At 47.5% G+C, this 17,721-nt stretch overlaps 1 protein-coding gene across 1 annotated transcript in view; it reads right to left on the bottom strand.

The window, feature by feature from the left end:
- The window catches only part of LOC147666261 (NBAS subunit of NRZ tethering complex-like), a 359,627-nt gene that overhangs the window by 45,970 nt on the left and 295,936 nt on the right, over positions 1–17,721 (bottom strand). The window contains exon 14 of the mRNA XM_086949183.1: positions 17,428–17,532. Within this exon, the coding sequence (XP_086805309.1) occupies positions 17,428–17,532 (105 nt within the window). The remainder of the gene's footprint in view (positions 1–17,427; positions 17,533–17,721) is intronic.

The following is a 17,721-nucleotide window of genomic DNA, read 5'->3' on the forward strand; positions in this document are numbered from 1 at the left end:
CGCCAGGCATGGTATCTGTTATGTCATCAGGATATCTGAAAGGAGAGAACTTATGATACATAAATGGCATGATTTTGGAAAGGTAAGTCTTTCTGATCAGATACAGTGACATCACTGAAAAAAGATATGCTAAGAAACGACCAAACCATTATCCATGTAAATTTGCCGTGCGGGTGGATCTTGCGGTTTGTGCCCTTTATGTATTTCTCCCTGGCAAAACGGGGTCCAGCGAGGACCACAAGAGATACCTGAACTGTGCAAAAAGCTGTGGTTCACACTGGACCTCATTTCGCTGGTGAGAACCACACAAACTGCCGAAATAGGTTAGCGTGTGGGCCTTTTTAAGTCTTACAACACAGCTTTCACTATGTGGAGGTCATGGCATTAATTCTTCAGAAAGGTACAGAGAGAGACTATGCCTTAGATCAGCACTCTTCAGCCATTCGTTTTCATAGTTTGCCATGGCTTGGAAGGGCTATCACCATGCCCATGGCATTTCCTGGATGATAAATAACAATGTCTCATATGGGTTCCCATTAAGGATTGGCGACAGAAGCGTCAATCAAAACGTAGTACTTTTGTTAGACTGCAAGATGCAAACTCCCATGTAGCTTGTAACTGAGTCTCGGTGTGTTCTTTGGTGTATGCACTTTGTTTAACGACACAACATTTTAAATGTTGATTTTTGGCTTTTTTTAATTTAGGAAGTTTAAGTTTTTCAGATACAGTGCCATTTGCAAATGGCCTTCACATCTTCATTTGTTTTACTTTGCTGACATTATAACATGTTGAATGTAAAGCTTTATTGTACACAAAATAAAAACACAAATTTTCTTAAAGATACAAAGAAAAAAATACTGTTCCTTTATCAGAAAATAACTACTATGCATTATTTTCATGTGTATGCCTTTGAAGATCAACATTTACAATTAAACTTTTATCTTCTGACTCCTTTCACATAACAGTGTTCTGAAATGATACAACCTGTTATTTATGGGATTTAATTGACCACTCTGTCCCTCCATAGAAGTCTCTTGGCATTGGTGGCTTGACCTGAACAGTAAGGTGGCACAACTTAACTTGAAAATAACTATGTCTTGTGGAGTTTCCTGAAAATCAGGATTGATAATTGACATCGGATGTTAATTGGGACAGAGTTCCACAGTCTGGCTCCTTGGACCCTGCAAGCTCTCTCACCCCACTTCTTGTACTTGCATTGGAGAACAAGGAAGACACCATGTTTCTTTGATCTGAGATCACAAACAGGTGTATAGATATCAAAAACATCACGCAGGATGAAGCAGTTTCATGGAAAATATTGTGCATAATGCTGGCTGATTTGAAAAGGATTCTGTTTTTTGCAGGGACCCAGTTTAAATGTTCGCGGACAGATGAAACTGGCACAAAATTTTTCTTCGATTGAAGATGGTGTGAATTAGGGCGTTTTATATTTTCTGTAGGTCATTTATTGACACAGCAGGTAGGGAAAGACCGGCCAAGCTCCCATAATCTAGCCTTGTTGTACAGTGACATAGGCAATGGCAATGGTGATTTAATGTGGGAAAGCGGGCGGGGGAGCAAAATGCGTTGCAGTACATTTATTTGATGGAAGCAGACACTGGTGCGTTTACTGATTTGTGCCTCAGGCTGAAATCTGAGTCAAAAATGATACCAAGGTTTTTGATTTAATTCAGTAGTTTGAAGTAGCTGCCTAACTGGTTAAGCCAAAATACTGTATCTAAATGATTGCTCTTGTTGGTACTGGTTAAGAGGGATGACAAGATGGCCACCGAGGTAGGAGCTCTTACCTAGAGCTCCCGGTTTGGGGATCACCTTATTGGTATATATCCCTGCTATAACCATCCATCCATCCGCAGAATTCAACTATCTACCACATTCTACACTTGGAAAACTGAAACTGAGCTTTTGATGCCGCTTACCTACTGCTGAACTGAACTGGATCGTCAGAGGCCCGACTCCTTGGACCCAACGCTCTCAGCACGATTGTGCCCACTGGGATCGAAGACACTCGTCCCTTCTCCGGCCACTACAGAAGTGATCTCCCTCGATGGACGAGCCCTGATTACACGACCCGCGCCACCAATCTACACCCGATGCAGATCTGCCCTTACTCCACACATCCCGAGGCCACGGGTTGGGTCGATTACTGGGGAGGCAGATCCACAAGTTGAGATGGCACCAGCCTGCATGAAGCAGATTCGGCCCCCACGGCTGCTGCTGATCGTGTACAACTCTCGCCATCGAGAAGTCTGACTTTGCCAACCTGCCCTCCTGGGCATACCCCCCTTTGCTTTGCTGCTGAGGGCCTCCAACGACTCGAACCGGACACTCAAGCCTGCTGCCATCTTGGCCTTCTCCGTGATTCAGGGGACCGTCTTCTGGTGCTGGTCTGCCTGCCCACCCGCCTCACTAATCCATGCCAACCTACACCCGATGCTGTTGTGCCCTCTGCACATCCTTAGGCCACTGATGATACGACCTCGAGCTATTTGAGCTGCCTACCTGCCCTCCTGGTCATAACCCCTTCGCCTACCTGTTGTGGGCATCTGACGACTTGGATCTGACTCTCCGTGCTGAAGCCCTTAGCCCCTCTTGGCCCAAGCCGTGGATCAGGAGAACAGACGTCTGGTGCTGGTTTGCTTCCCCGCCACTCCTCACTAATCCACGCCAACCTGCACCCACAGCCGATGTGCCCTCCCCCAGCACATCCCTAGGCCAAGGGGTGAGTCGACACCAGTTGTAAAGGAAACCCAGGCTGTGAAGGCACCATCCGGCAAGGAGCCAATTCGCTCTCGATTCGGATGTGGGACCAAACGATTCGGCCATTACTCCAAGATGCAGTGACTATCCAGACGATTCGACCATTACTCCCCGAGGTGGAGGCTCGCTACCCGCTCTGCCCCACCGAGGATCGGGGGACCGGATGTCTGATGTCGGTCGGACCTCCTAACACTCATCACCAAGTCACTTTTTGTTACCATCTTGTATGTTCTCCTGTCGGTTCTCGCTCACTGGCTCCCTGCTTCTCTCTCCAGTCCCCGAGACTCCTCTCACTCACTATCTCCATGATGATCCAGGTAGTTCTGGAGACAGCCGCAGCCGACCAACTCCATACGAGTGGGGAGGCTTGCTTACTGGCACCCCACCTACACCGTGACTTCCACATTTGATTTCACCCGTCACTATTCCCCCTGGTTTTTAGCCATTTTGCCTCCCCCCCACCACGGGCTGGACCCACGAGGTCGACCTCATCGGACCGTTACTCTTCCTCCTGGTTCGTAGTCACTTAGCCTCCCCCCACCACGAGCCGAACCCGCGAGCTTGACCTCTTTTGAAATGGAACACTGATGTACACTATGGTGGTGCTAACCACCGGACGTACCTCCAGCTCTGTAACGTACTGTGACTATGTCACTGTGCTACGGTGGCTAACATAACTCTGTGTGCCTTTTGTTCTGCCAAGCCTTGTGTCATCTGAACCCATCACACCCCGGGCATGAACCGGCCTCCGCCGACTAGCCTCTGAAGCCCCCCCTAAACATTGCTCCCCCCACTCCCTCTGGCATCCAGCCCTGTCCAGGTCTTTATCCTCTGCCTAATACTCTCTCATTTAATCATCCCAATTTGTCTATCCCCCTCCTGAATCTATTTCTCTCTCACTGTCATCTTTCACTCACCCTTACACTCCCCGTCCTTTAACCGCTCCCTATCTTCTGCCTTGAGCACTCACCTCACCATCTTACGTCTATCCCATTACCCCTCAATCCTCGCTGTAGCCTAAATCCCTTTTATCACTCCACCCTCCCTTCTTTTCTCCTCCATCTCCCCCAACCAACTGTACCATTATGTCCCACCTCAATCCCGTTCTTACATCCCACCTCATACCCACCCTCACCTCCAAACACCCCTCCCTCACCAAACATGGCCCCAACTCTTCAATCATTTCTTAACCTCCCTATCTTTCTAAAAATTCCCCCAAAAAAGTAAGCATAAATTACTAATCCGGCATCCCGAAACCCTAATTGTTGACAACTACCACAGCCTCACGTCCCACTTAAAAACCAACTACATTTTCTACACCAAACGCCCCTCCAAATGGAAGAGCACCTTCTTGCGCCACCTCCCAGTATCTAAATCAAGCAATTTCTCTTATGGTTTCAAACTATCCACCACCATTTCCATTTTCAAAACAGGCAACATCCTGATACAAGCCTGCGAACACCACCTCACCATTTCATAGCACCATTTCAGCACCTTATCCCACCAGTTGTCCACACCTACTCCTCTCCCCTCACCTACGCAACCCCAAGACCCCCCTGGCTCTCCCACCGCCTCCCCGACCCTAACCCCTCTCCCTCCTGACATACCAAACCCCACTGGCACTCCCCTGTCTCTGACCTCTATTCTATCACCCTCTCTTGAACCCTTCCTTGAGTCAATTCCTACTCCTCTCCCCACACCTGCTCACCCCCAAAACCCTCCTGGCTCTCTCCGCCTCCCTGATGCTGCCCCCTCTCCCTCTAGACATACCAAACTTTTATGATATAACCCTTTCTTTGTCCACTATTCTATCTCCCTCTCTTGAATCCACCCCCACAACTCCTCTAATTCACACACCATACCCCAAACTACCATGCCCCCTATCTCCTACCTCTATAACTGTACCGTCCTGTGACACAGCCCTCCCTCCATCCCAATGGCGGATCAAACCTCCCGCCCTTCTCCTGACCTCCCCCACTCACACAGGCCCAGTACTAACCTCGTCCCCCCCCCCCCCCCCCCCCCCGGCCTCTCGCCCTCTCACTCTCTTAACCCAGACACTTCGCAACATAAATGCAATATCTCTACTTTGGTTACAGAAAAAAACAAGTTACTTACCTGTAACTTTTGGTTCCCCAGTATTGGTAACTTTCTTAGATTTGAAATAACAAAAGAGAGAGTAAGGGATTTACCACAATGTGGAGGGGAGTACTCCTGGTCCCCTAGACCTAAACATGTATCAACAAAAGGAGGAGTATCACCACTGGACCAGAAAGGTCCTAATGGGGTTGGGGAAATGGAGATGCTCAAAAGAAAATTGTTGTTTTGATAAAAGACCCCTCACTCACCAACCTGGCTGGTGACATGCTTCATCATCGGGGTCCCACCCGGACAGCCAATTGCCACCCGGGTGGGCTGCAACACCACTGTAATCAGGTGTCGCAGCACACTTGGATGGCACTCGGCTGTGCAACAGTAACCACATCTGCTGAAGGCTGAGCTTTCCCACGGGAGGAGGGTGGGCGCATGGGAATCTATGAAAGTTACCAATACTGGGGAACCAAAGTTACTGGTAAGCAACTTGTTTTCTTGCCCCAGTATTGGAACTTTCATAGATTTCCATAGCTTGCATCAGAGTAGCTAGCAGTAAGCAATAAAGCACATTTTGTGACTGAAATATTGAAATACCTTAGTATCCATACTTTCATAAGAAATAAATAAATATCTATTGAAACAGTAATCAGTATTATCATTAGATACAAAATGTGCAATCATAGGAAGGAGGGACAGTAGGGAAAGCTCACCGCTCAATGGAAGAGGTTCCTCTGGACTGCCTGGCCCACAGCCGTGTCCTCCTGTGCCAAGGATTCCAGGCAGTAATGCTTCGTGAAGGTGTGCGTGCTGCTCCAAGTCGCAGCTCTGCAAATGTCTTTGATCTGCAGTCCCACAAAGAGAGCAGTAGAGGAAGCCACAGATCTTGTGGAGTGTGTTCTAACTCTGCCTTCTAGAGGTTTGCCCACTGCAGAGTGACAGTACAGAATGGCACTGGAGATCCTGTTTTGACAGGGGAAGGCCCTTGCGAGGAGCACTAAATGCGATGAATAATTAAGAAGATTTACGAAATCTCTTGGTGCGGTCAATCGATCAATCAATCAAGGACATTTATAGAGCGCACTACTTACCCGTTGGGTCTCAAGGCGCTTACGGGGGGGGGGGGGGGGGGGGAGTGCCGTTACTGCTCGAACAGCCAGGTCTTGAGCTTCCAGATAAAATTTCAAACACCGCTGTATATCCTGTTAATGGAGTGACCTCTCCGCTGGCGTGGAAGGATGAGGAAAGAAAGACTTGAGAATCACTGGTTCATTGAGATGAAAGTCTGAAGGTACTTTTGGTATGAACCTTGGATTAGTCCTCAGAATCAGGTTCCTGTATTGTGAGAGCCTGCAATTCCCCAACGCGTCTTGCCGATGTGAGAGTAAGAAGAAGTGCCAGTTTCCACGAAAGAAATTTCATGTCTGCCCGATGAATCGGTTCAAAGGGATTCTTCATCAGCTGGTTGAGAACCAAATTCAAATGCCATGTGGGAGGCGGAGGCCTCACCGGAGGAAGGATAAGAAACAGGCCCTTGAGAAACTGCTTGACAATTCTGGCTGACCAGAGAGATGGACCAGATGCAGTGCGCCTGTAGCGAGAGATTGCTGCCAAGTGAACTTTTATGGATGAATGAGCCAATCCCGCCTTAGCCAAGGACAGGAGATAAGGAAGAACCTGATGAGGCTGAGAAGAGAAAGTGTCAACACTCTTCTTCTGGCACCAGACAAAATCTTTTCCATTTCAAACGGAAAGTCTTGTTAGTGGAAGGGGCTCTACCCTGAGACAGAACCTCTCTTATCTCATCCGAGAGGTGAAGGTTTATGAACTCACGCTGCTCAGGAGGCATGCTGTCAGGTGTAAGGAACGAGGATTCGGATGCCAAATCTGACTGTGGGACATTGTGAGAAGATCCGGAATTAACGGCAAAGGAAGTGGAGGAGCCAGAGAAAGGAGGTGCAGCTCCGTGAACCAGAACTTCCTCGGCCAAGCAGGAGCTATTAAGATCACTTGCACGGTTCCGCCTTGATCTTTTTGAGTAGCCTTGGTATCACTGGAATGAGGGGAAAGGAGTACACAAATGCTCTTGACCAAACTATCGGAAGCGCATTCCCCAGCGACCCAAGGCAGTGCACATGTCTACCTTCTCCGCTTCTTACTCCCCCCTATCCTGCGGAGTCCCACAGGGCTCCGCTCTTTCCCCTCTGTTATTTAATTTGTACATACCCCTAATAGCTTCCCTCCGCAAATCCACGGCTACAATTTTTAACTATGCGGATGACCTGCAGTTAATTTTCCCTATTGACACTTCCCTATCCTCCGGCACCAGCTTTCAAACTACCATGCTGGATATATCGGAATGGATGTATCACAGTCAGCTCAAATTAAATCCCACCAAGACCGAGCTTGTGCTGGTAGGCGGGTCAGCCAACCCATGGAATGACAGCTTTTGGCCTTCCTCACTAGGGCTTCCTCCTCGCCCCGTCAACTCTGTGAAGAGTCTTGGCGTAGTCACCTCGGGTGATCTATCCATGAGGCCCCAGATTAGTGCTGCCACGTCATCCTGCTTCTTCCATCTGCGCAGGATACGTAAAATCAGTAGATTCCTCACCAGAGACGCACTTATCCTTGTCATCATGGCCCTTGTCAGGTCCAGAATTGACTATGCCAACACTCTGTACGTAGGAATTCCTGCATACCATCTCCAAAGGCTGCAGCTGGTGCAAAATCAGGCAGCACGCTTAGTCTACCACCAGCCTAAGCACCAGCACGTTTCGCCGTTATTGCGGAGCCTGCACTGGCTTCCGGTGGCTAAGCGTTGCACCTTCAAACTTGGCTGTACGATATTCAAAGCTCTGTCTGATCAAGCTCCCGTCTTCATCTCTTCTAGTTTGAAGTGATATGTGCCCTCCAGAGATCTCCGCTCCCCCTCACACAACCTTTTAGTCATTCCTAAAATCAAACGCAAAAGACACGATGGTCTCTGTTTGTCTTTTTTGGCCCCCAAAACTTGGAATTCCCTTCCGTCTTCTTTCCGACACTCAACATTCGAGTAACCCCCGTCCCTGCCCCCTGCATTTGTTATGAGCGCCATGAAACCGTTCGGTGACCGTGCGCGGTACAAATAATTTTAACATAACATAACATGACCCTCGATGGTGTAACCTGCTTGCGTAAAACTGGCATTTTCTGTTGATCGGGGTGGCAAAGAGATCTATTGAGGGTTTGCCCCACCGATGAAAGATCCCCTCCAAGATCGTCTGGTTCAGTTCCCATTCGTGGCTTACTGGCGACAGCCTGCTGAGTCTGTCCGCTTTTTCGTTTAGCACTCCTGATAAGTGTTCTGCTTGTAGCGATATTCCGTGTAGGATTGCCCACTCCCAAATTTTTTGGGCTACCTGAGATAACGGAAGAGATCTGGTACCCCCTTCCTTGTTTATGTAGTGCATGGCCTCTGGTGTTGTCCATGCGGACGAGAACCGCCGACCCCTGCAGTCGTGGAAGAAACGCCTGCAGCGCCGGCCGGATTGCTCTGAGCTCCAGGAGGTTGATGTGAAAATGACGGTGCTGGAGCAACCAATGCCCGCTGACAGGAAGATCCTGAAGCACCACACCCTAGCCCTCCAGCGAGGCATCTGTCGTTACCACTTGAGTAGCTGTATTGCTTACGAAGTATAGACCTTGGGATAGGTTTTCTTCCTTCGTCCACCACAAGGCTGCCCTTCTCATTGTCGCAGTAATCACCACCTCGTCGTCGAATGAGCCGTGAACTTGTCGCCATTGCCTGTCTAGATGTTCCTGAAGAGATCGCATCCCTAATCTGAAGAGGGGTATCAGAGGAATGCATGAAGAAATCACTCCTAGAAGGGATTTGTAACGGCGTACTGAAGGACGCTTTCTTTTTCTCAAGAAATGCGCCATGGATTTCAGTTTTTCCTGCTTTTCGAGGGATGGAAAGGCTTTGCTGAGAGTCGTGTCCAATATGGCTCTCAGGAAACGTGCTGTCTTGGAAGGGAGGAGAGACAACTTCTCCCTGTTGAGTGTGAGACTCAGGTTTCTGAATAGGTTCGTACATGTCTTGACTGTTTCCTCCGCAGCCTCTCTGGACGGGGCCTTCAGCAACCAGTCGTCCAGGTATGGGAAGACCTGAAAATACTGTTTTCTTAGGAAATCTGCCACCGGTGCAGCACCTTGGTAAAGATCCTCGGGGCAGAGCGAAGCCCGAAGTGTAAAACCCTGAATTGGAAGTGGCTCTTGGCTACTGTGAATCGAAGAAACCTCCTGTGAGCTGGGTGAATGGGTATGTGAAAATAGGCATCTTCGAGATCGAGAGTGGCCATGAAATCTCCCGGATTGAGGAGATGTAAGATATCCTGGAGCGAAACCCTCCGAAAGGATTGGGAAAGGAGATAGGTGTTTAGCTCCCTGATATCTAAAAGGAGCACCACTTCTCCAGCGTCTTCTTTACCAGGAAGAACCTGGAATAGAAACCTTCCCCTCTTTGAGATAAGGGAACCAGCTCCATAGCTCCCTTGAGGAGCATCTGAGAAACTTCGAGCTACAAGAGACGCAGATGTTTGGAAGGAATGGCAGCAGGGGGCTTGGAAGGTGGTATTTGAGTAAACTCCACTGTATGGCCCTCTTGAATGATGTTGAGCACCCAACGGTCTGATGTTATCTGTTTCCAGTTGTGGAGGTATTGAGACACCCTGCCCCCCACAGATGTTGTTGGGGAGGTGGGTACAGCAGTCAGATCCAGAACGCCGCTATTGTCTCTTGGAAGAATCAAGTCCCTGGCGATTCTGCTTTCCTCTAGCATTGGACCTAGAGAAAGACTAGGTTTGGCCTTGTTTTTGCTGGTAAGGTTATCGATACGATTGAGACGTCGATCCATAAGAAGAGTACCGTTTTTGTTGGTACGACCTTCTGTATGAAGTAGTACTCCTTCCTCTACATCACCTGAAAGGAACCTTCCGATACTGAAGAGTACCGAGAGACCTAGGCGTCTCCGTATCCTTTTTTATCTCTTGGAGGGCATCATCGATGTGCTTGCCGAATAATGCCTCATTATCAAAAGGGAGGTCCAGGATCTTGTTTTGGACCTCAGGCCTGAACCATGTTGCCCCGAGTCATCCTTGGCGACGAAGAACTGCTGCGCCAGCCAGCGAACGGAAAGCCGTAGTGGCAATATCCATGGCACAGTCTATCACCTCTGCCGATGTCGCTTCCCCTTCCTGCAGTATCTTCTTGGCCTCCCCCTTGGACTCCTGAGGAAGTTGGTCCAAATATGGTGATAGATCACACCATATTTGGCGATCATACCTGCCAAGGATTGCCAATGCATTGGCCACTCGCACCAGAAGACTTGCCATAGAGGAGAATCTCTTCCCCGCATTATCAAGGAGCCTGCCCTCTTTATCAGGAGGAGTTGTCAGGGGTGCCGAAGGATTACGAGACTTCCTGTGTGCCGCTTGCGATATTACAGAGTTCGGTTTCGCTGACCAGTTAAAGACGCCGGACCATCCTCAGGGGCCTTGTACTTCTTATCCAGGCGTGGCAAAATTGCAATTACCGTAGCTGGGTTTTTCATTGCCTTTAGACCCTCCTCCCAGGCATGGCTAACAATGGGTATTGACCGGGTCACCTTCCAATAGGGTTCTTTAAAATCATAGAGGAAGCCCTCTGTTTGTACAGAAGGCATAGGTAGTTTGAACTACTAGATGCTCTCTCCATCAGTTTTTGAAAACCCCCAATATCCACTGGGGGAGAGTCCACTGGGTCCGGACTTGGAGACGCTGGGCCTGGCATCACATAACTATCCCATTCCAAACCTTGGTTAGGCCTGTTATCTTCATCCTGATCCCCATCCGAGGAATCACCAAGAACGTCCTGGATCACTGGAGGTATTACTTGGAACAGGTGTCTGTGGCTGAGAAAACACCTGGGATGGCATTTCCGGAGAAACCACTATTGAAGCCGTGGGAGCAAATATAGCCTGTACTGCCGGGACAGAGGGAACAGGAGGCGGAGCCTGATAAAACCTGGCCCTATAATCCTGTAACATGCCATGGAGATCTGCCAAGAGGGAAGAAGGAACTGATATCATCTCCTGGCCTGCGCTCTCTTGACGTCGATAAGACTGCTGGTAAGAGCATTCATGCAGATACTCGCCCTCAGAATCAGTCTCTTGGTACTTTAACAACAACTGAGAAGGACTATGTGCATAGCCAAAAGAGTCCTGATCATCCCCCTCATAATCCTCTTCTTCCTCAAGTAACAGTGCGGGAGGCAAAGGGGTAACCCTCCTTGAAGATGTCATGTCCAGTGTTATCCTTTTCAAGGAAATAGTAATCTTCTACGTCGACGAAGACATCGTCGACGGCACCATCGGGGATGATGTCAGAGAAAAACCCGCCGACTGAAGGTCCACTGTCGACGGTTGAATCGTCGACAACGAGCTGGGCGTCGTCGACACTACCGTAGACGAGACCGTCGACGCTCCTGCCGCCGTCGTCGTCATAGTCGTCAAAGCTCTCACCGTCGACATCCTCGTCGTCGTCCCTGTTGTCGTCGATACCTTCGTTGACATCCTCATTGACATCGCTGTAACTGTCGTCGACGCTCCCGTCGAAGGTGTAACTTTTCCCGCCTGCGATTTAGAAGCCTTCATCGACGGAGTCTTCTGCAGCGTCTTTGACGACTTGGAACCTTTCTCTGACTTCTCAGATGACAGAGAAGAGGGCTTCCTAAACGTCTTAACTACCTCCACCACTGCTGTAGCTGTAGATAGTCCTTCCCTCTCCTTTACACTGTGGTGAGATTTACTTTGACTCCGGCTCTCAGACTCACGGGGGTCTTTTTTGAGGCCTTAACTGGACGTTCTGGAGAAGGTGAAGGGGAAGCCCTACTCCTTTTGACTGACCTTCTAGATGAGGCTGCAGATGAAGAGTCCTCACTGTCACTTGACAGAGTTTCCTTCCTTGACTTTAATTTCCGGAGCCAATTGAGGAGGTGACCCTCGCGGTCCCGGGGGGTCTTCGAAGAGAAGGTGCGGCAGATCTTGAAGTCTGCAGCCTTATGATCTGGATACAGGAAATACATGCAGTCCTTATGCCTGTCTTCCACATACAGTTCAACAAGAATTGGTTCTGTTGGGTAAGTCAAGTTATTTGAACAATGCTCATAGATGCAAGTAAAAACAAATAAGCTCTCTGATACAGGGAATAGTGTTTAGTGAGAAAACAATTGGTCAAAACACGGAAGAACGAAGTTATATGTTCAAAGGTTTTGTATTGTACATATTAATACAAGTTTGATTCTTTACGGAACTGAATTACTTCATTCATAAATGAATTCATACATACATAGCAAGACCGTGATAACCAATTTTGTGACTTGTTGTGAATAAGTGCTCAGTGAACAGGATAATATATACAGTGCGGGAAATGAATCTATACAGATGTATATACAGGTATAATTAGGGTTTGGTCAGATGATGGTTTGGTCTCAACCAAGGATTCCTTTGGTTACTGTGGGAATCCTGGTGATTCTGAACCTATGGATTCGTCGACGTTTCGACCCTGGTGTGCCCCTGTAGGTGGTCATGGTGGGTCTGTGATAACAGGTGGAGGGTCTTCACTACAATTCCTTCTTGCCCTCAGAAATTCGCCATAGGGTATTGCATTGATTTGGTGTGAAGGATGTGAACTAGATGCATGCAGGATTGCATTGCATGCCGTCAACTTCCTGAAAAGCCTGCTATGTAGACAGTTAGAGGACACATAGAATTCTACGTCCAGGAATTCAATGTTAGTCCTACTCCAATTCATAGTGAATTGAATTTCCCATGTATTGTTATTCAGATGTTTGAAAAAATTATTCAGAAGTTCTTCTGAACCTGACCATATCAAGATGCAATCGTCAATATACCGACCCCAAAATATGATGGAGTCGATATATTGATTGCCTTTACTTCCCCAGATCAGGTCAGACTCTAGTGTACCCATAAACAGGTTCGCAAACGAGGGTGAAATTTTGGAGCCCATGGCAACCCCTCTCTTCTGGCGATACCAAGTTTTGTCAAACATAAAGAAGTTGTTCTTTAACACTAGTTCCATCATGGTGGACAGCATAAGTGTGTGTTGCCATAGTGATGCTGGTCTGTTGTGTAGGAATTTGTTTACCGCCTGCATGCCCAGGTCCATGTCCATGTTTATGCTAGTGTACAATGACACTACATCCATCGTAATAAGTAGTGAACCTGTTTGCCACTGGATGTCTGCCAGTGTGCTCAGAATGTGTTTTGTATCCTGTATGTAGGACGGTAAGTTCCTCACTAAGGGACCCAGAAAAAGATCAACATATTCAGCAATTCTTTCTGTCGGGCCCCCCCATGCCAGAAACTGTAGGTCTCCCTGGTGGGAAAGGGAGATTCTTGTGTACTTTAGGTAAAGTGTAGTTCGTAACAGGTGTTGTCTTGTAGTTGATCTAAGATCTCTTGTTGGTAGTCCACGCGGTCCATCACCACCACGTTGCCACCTTTGTCTGCCTCTCTAATAGTGATGGTTTCATTGTTCATAAGTGTGGTTAAAGCACGTCTTTCTCCATTTGTTAGATTATCCTTATATTTGAACATTCTGTCTTTCCGTAGACGATTCAGGTTGTCAAGATCTTAAATCACACGTTTGTGGAAATTATCTATAGCATTGCCACCAGGTAACGTAGGGATCCATCGGGATTTTGATTTGAGCCCACTGACAATGCTATAATCGGATTCAATGTCTAATTCTTCTAGTAGTCTGTCCATATCAAAAGGAGAGTCCTCCATATCAGTTAGAGACAAGAGAAGGTGAGTTGTTTGTATATCTTTTATTGAAAGTGAGTCAGTAGTACCCAGAGCAGGAATATTCTTAGCCCCTCTATCCCTTTTGTCCATCCCAAAGAAATGTTTTCTGAGTTTAAGATTTCTCACAAACTTAAAGAGATCTATCTTTAATTTGCAAATGTCTCCCGTTGCATAGGGATTGAAGTGAAGACCCTTGCTTAAGAGAGAGATCATATCTGTGGTGAGATGGAATGAAGAGAGGTTAATAACCTGAACTTCCCTGGCATTGGTGTTGCTTAGTTCTTGTTGGTCCCTGATCTCAGTTTTCTCCTGTAATCTTCTGAACTTGTTGCCCCTGCCCCTCCTGGTTTTGGATCTGATTGGTTTCTGTGAGGGATGTATCTGTTGCCCTTCCTGATACGTAATACCTCGCGAAAAAAAGCCGAGCTGCCTTGTTCGGCCCTATAGGGGTTATCAGAATCTCCACCATTCGTACTGACGGAGGTCAGTGAGGTGTTGCTATTGAATAAGTAATGACCACTTCAGTGCCAAATTCAAGGGCGAAAGACGGCCTGGTTATTGACTAGCAGCTTATTATTTTCAATAATAGTTTAAAGTTGTCTGGTGACCAAGCAGTTTGACGATATAAGGCAATAGAGATATAGGCCAGTACTTGATAGGATTATAGAGGCACAGCTTAGATTTTTTTTAAATGGGCTTTACTATGGCTCATTTTAGGATCGTAGGACCAATGCCCTGATCCAAAGAATACAAAAAAAGATAGATGGAATGCTTGAATTAATCTCAGCCAATGGTAATCACTCGAGGCCGCAGCCCAGTGCATAGTTATTTTGCACCCCATTCCACCTCAGTTTGGACCCAGCTATATGCAAATCAGGCTTGACACTGCTCCAACAGGTAAAGTCCAGCCTATACTGCCAAGACAAGTCCTCCCTGAATTGGAACACAAGCAATCCAGGACCATTTTTGCCCTCGTTATGGGCTCATTAGCCAGCTACAGCTTTGTTCCAGTGACACAGTGTGCATGGGACCCAGATCTGAGCATATCCGGCTCCACTGGGGCAACACACAAAAGTACACAAAAAATGGATGGATGGAATGCTTGAATTAATCTCAGCCACTGGTAATCACTTGGGACCGCATTCCAGTCCATCCTTATTTTGCACACCATGCCACCTCAGTCTGGCCCCAGCTATATACAAATCAGTCTTACACCTGGTCCAATAAGAACAGCTCATCTTGAACTGTCAAGGTAAGTCCTCCCTGAACTGGAACAAAGGCAACCCAGGACCGGTTTTGCTCTTGTTATGGGCTGATCAGCCGGGTATAGCTTGGTTCCAATGACAGTGAGCACGGGAATCACGTCTGGGCACAGCCATCCCACTTAGGGTGACACACAAATGTATACTATGTGGTATACACTCCTTGCTGATGAGATCATAATACCGACTGCCGGTACGCAACATGGCAGCCGAGAACTGTCAGTGGAGCTTTATCTTTGGATTAATCGGTTACAATTGTGACCATATAAAAATGTAACCCTTACCTTGCCCAAGAAATTTGGAGAAATGGGCACAAGGTCATTTGAAGTAATGTAAAAATTACCCATCTTCAGTAGTGTCCTCTTTAGCACACACAAACCCCACAATTTTTCCCTTAATTAAAAAAAAAGCTTCTTTTGTGTCAAATGAAAATACTCTTAAGATCTTGTAAGAGACCACTCTAGATGTCTAGGAAACCTCATGTCAAGAGTCATATAATATGAAATATATAACAAGTGTGGGATTTCATTCAGTACCCTTCAGCTCTTGGCATTCATGGGTTTGTTACTGCTTGACTGGTCTGTCCATCAACCTCATGGCATTTCGGGGAATATTACATTGCCTCATTACTGTTCATATTAGGTTTTGATAATGGGCTACAATTGGAAGCCTACACAACTAGTCTCTCACATTCCCAGTCTTCGCTCTTCATCGTGCCTTCCTGCCTCCCTCATTCCCTGCCCCCCTTCCAATCACTACCATCTCCTATTCAGCAGCTGCCTGTCCACCACCCTCACTCGGTGCCCCCCTTTGTTCACCGTAATTTCCCCGTCATCCACTCTGCTTATGGACGGCCCCATTGCTGTCAATTTCCACATCAGATTTTCTTTCCCTGCCCCATCCCCTGCCACTTGCGCCCTGGCCTCACTTGCTTCCTGGCACTACTCGCTGATGGCTGCTCTACTTGTGAATGACAGGCATGTAATGCACAAATACAGCTAAAGAACTGCTCTAGATATGAAGTACAGTGTTTATACATACATACGACTTCTAAAAACTATCTATATTAGGATGGCATCTTTGTGAACAAACATGACTTGCAGTCGGTGCATCGATAACAACTAAGGCCACTATAATCCAGCATTGGCATGTTTATTTAGGACATAGAAAACATGCAAAATGAATTGGCCCTGCGAATGTGAACATGCAAGTGGAAATGTTGAAGCCATGCACTCTCTATGATTTGGAATGCTCAAAACAAAAGCAGAGGTGAGTTTATGGACAGTTTCTTTCCACTTTCAGCAAAAGAAGACATTCAAGGGCATTTGCTGTATTCATAATTCTCTGGTAACCAGAGACTGAGAGGGCAGTGGGGGACCCCAGAAGTGCGTCTAGTGTTAGGCTAACATACCACAGTCTGCTCTGCTCACAGCAGGCACTTGCCTCTGACTGGAGGGACTCCCAGTATTGGCTTAAGGGCCTGATTATGACTTTGGTGGTGTGGCATTGGGCCGCCATAGCCGTCTGGCCGCCAGATTAGGAGTTTTCTCCTGTTCTTGCCGTCGCTGCTTTGGCGTTCCCAGGCGTTCAGCCTTAGAAAGGCGCCGCGATGGAAAAGCCAAAGCATGTTCCTGCATGAACCGAAATGCACAATGTTACGTATTTTGTTACATGCAGGAACATGGGGGTGCATATAGATGTGGGGCACACCATGTGCCCCCCTGCAAACATCCCTGTGCACAGAGGCACCAGGGGGCCCTTTTCATGGTGGACACACCACCATAAAAAGGAGAGCAGTGAGGAAACTCATAATATGCTGGCATATTGTAGCCTCTGACCACTGCCAACCCCCAAGGGATTACGGATACCGGCGGTAACAGCGGTGGTGTGACAGTCCCATCGACTTAGTCGTAATATGGTGGCTGGACCGCACCACAGGTTTGGAGGACTATGGACCACCAAAAGCATAATTAGGCCCTAAAGAACCTCTGGTAACTGTATAAGGTACTGCAGTCTGCATAAGGGAAGTGTTGACTGCAGAGCACAAAAACTGGTCACTAGTGCGGCTAAGAGTGCCCAAGAAGGACTGCCCAAGCAGGTAGGTCGTGCATGTTCAGGTACAAGCCGGGCATAGTAGCTTTGGTACTTTGTCTTGAACAATTTAGTATTTGGTGCATTCATTTGCTTCACAGAATATTGTTTCCCAGGGTGCTAGAGAATATCAAACATGACATTTAAACCCTCTCCCGCTTAACCTCTCTTCATTAGATCTTGACCTTTCCACGGTAAACCCCAAGATCAGAGCATCTCACAGCAATGTATAAACACAGAAAAAACTGCCTTCTTCTCGCAGACGTTTGATGGTTAAAGGTGTGCACTGAAAAGTTTTCGAACATTTCCAAACGCAAGAAAGTAAAATCAAGAAAAACAGATGTTTTCATACAGTACCCGAGCGTAGGTTCTTGCTGACAAGACGATATTCTGGCTTCGGAACGTCTTAAAGAACTCTGCGTTATATCTCTCTTCGGCGGCGTGAGGCCCTCCAAGGATTTCCTGACAGACAAATGAGGCATTTTTAGAACATTATTCAAACAGGCTGCTCATAGTGTCAGAACCGCGGTGACGACTAGATTAGGCACTGGGCAGGCTTAGGACAGAGAACACAGGGCTCCGCTTCAATGGGAAATTTAAGTAAGCACTGACGAATCCGGCCTACTGGCTTCGGAGCAGTGAGAGGGGTTC

The sequence above is a fragment of the Lissotriton vulgaris genome, unplaced genomic scaffold, assembly GCF_964263255.1.
Source record: "Lissotriton vulgaris unplaced genomic scaffold, aLisVul1.2 SCAFFOLD_2284, whole genome shotgun sequence".
NCBI classification, from domain to species: domain Eukaryota; kingdom Metazoa; phylum Chordata; class Amphibia; order Caudata; family Salamandridae; genus Lissotriton; species Lissotriton vulgaris.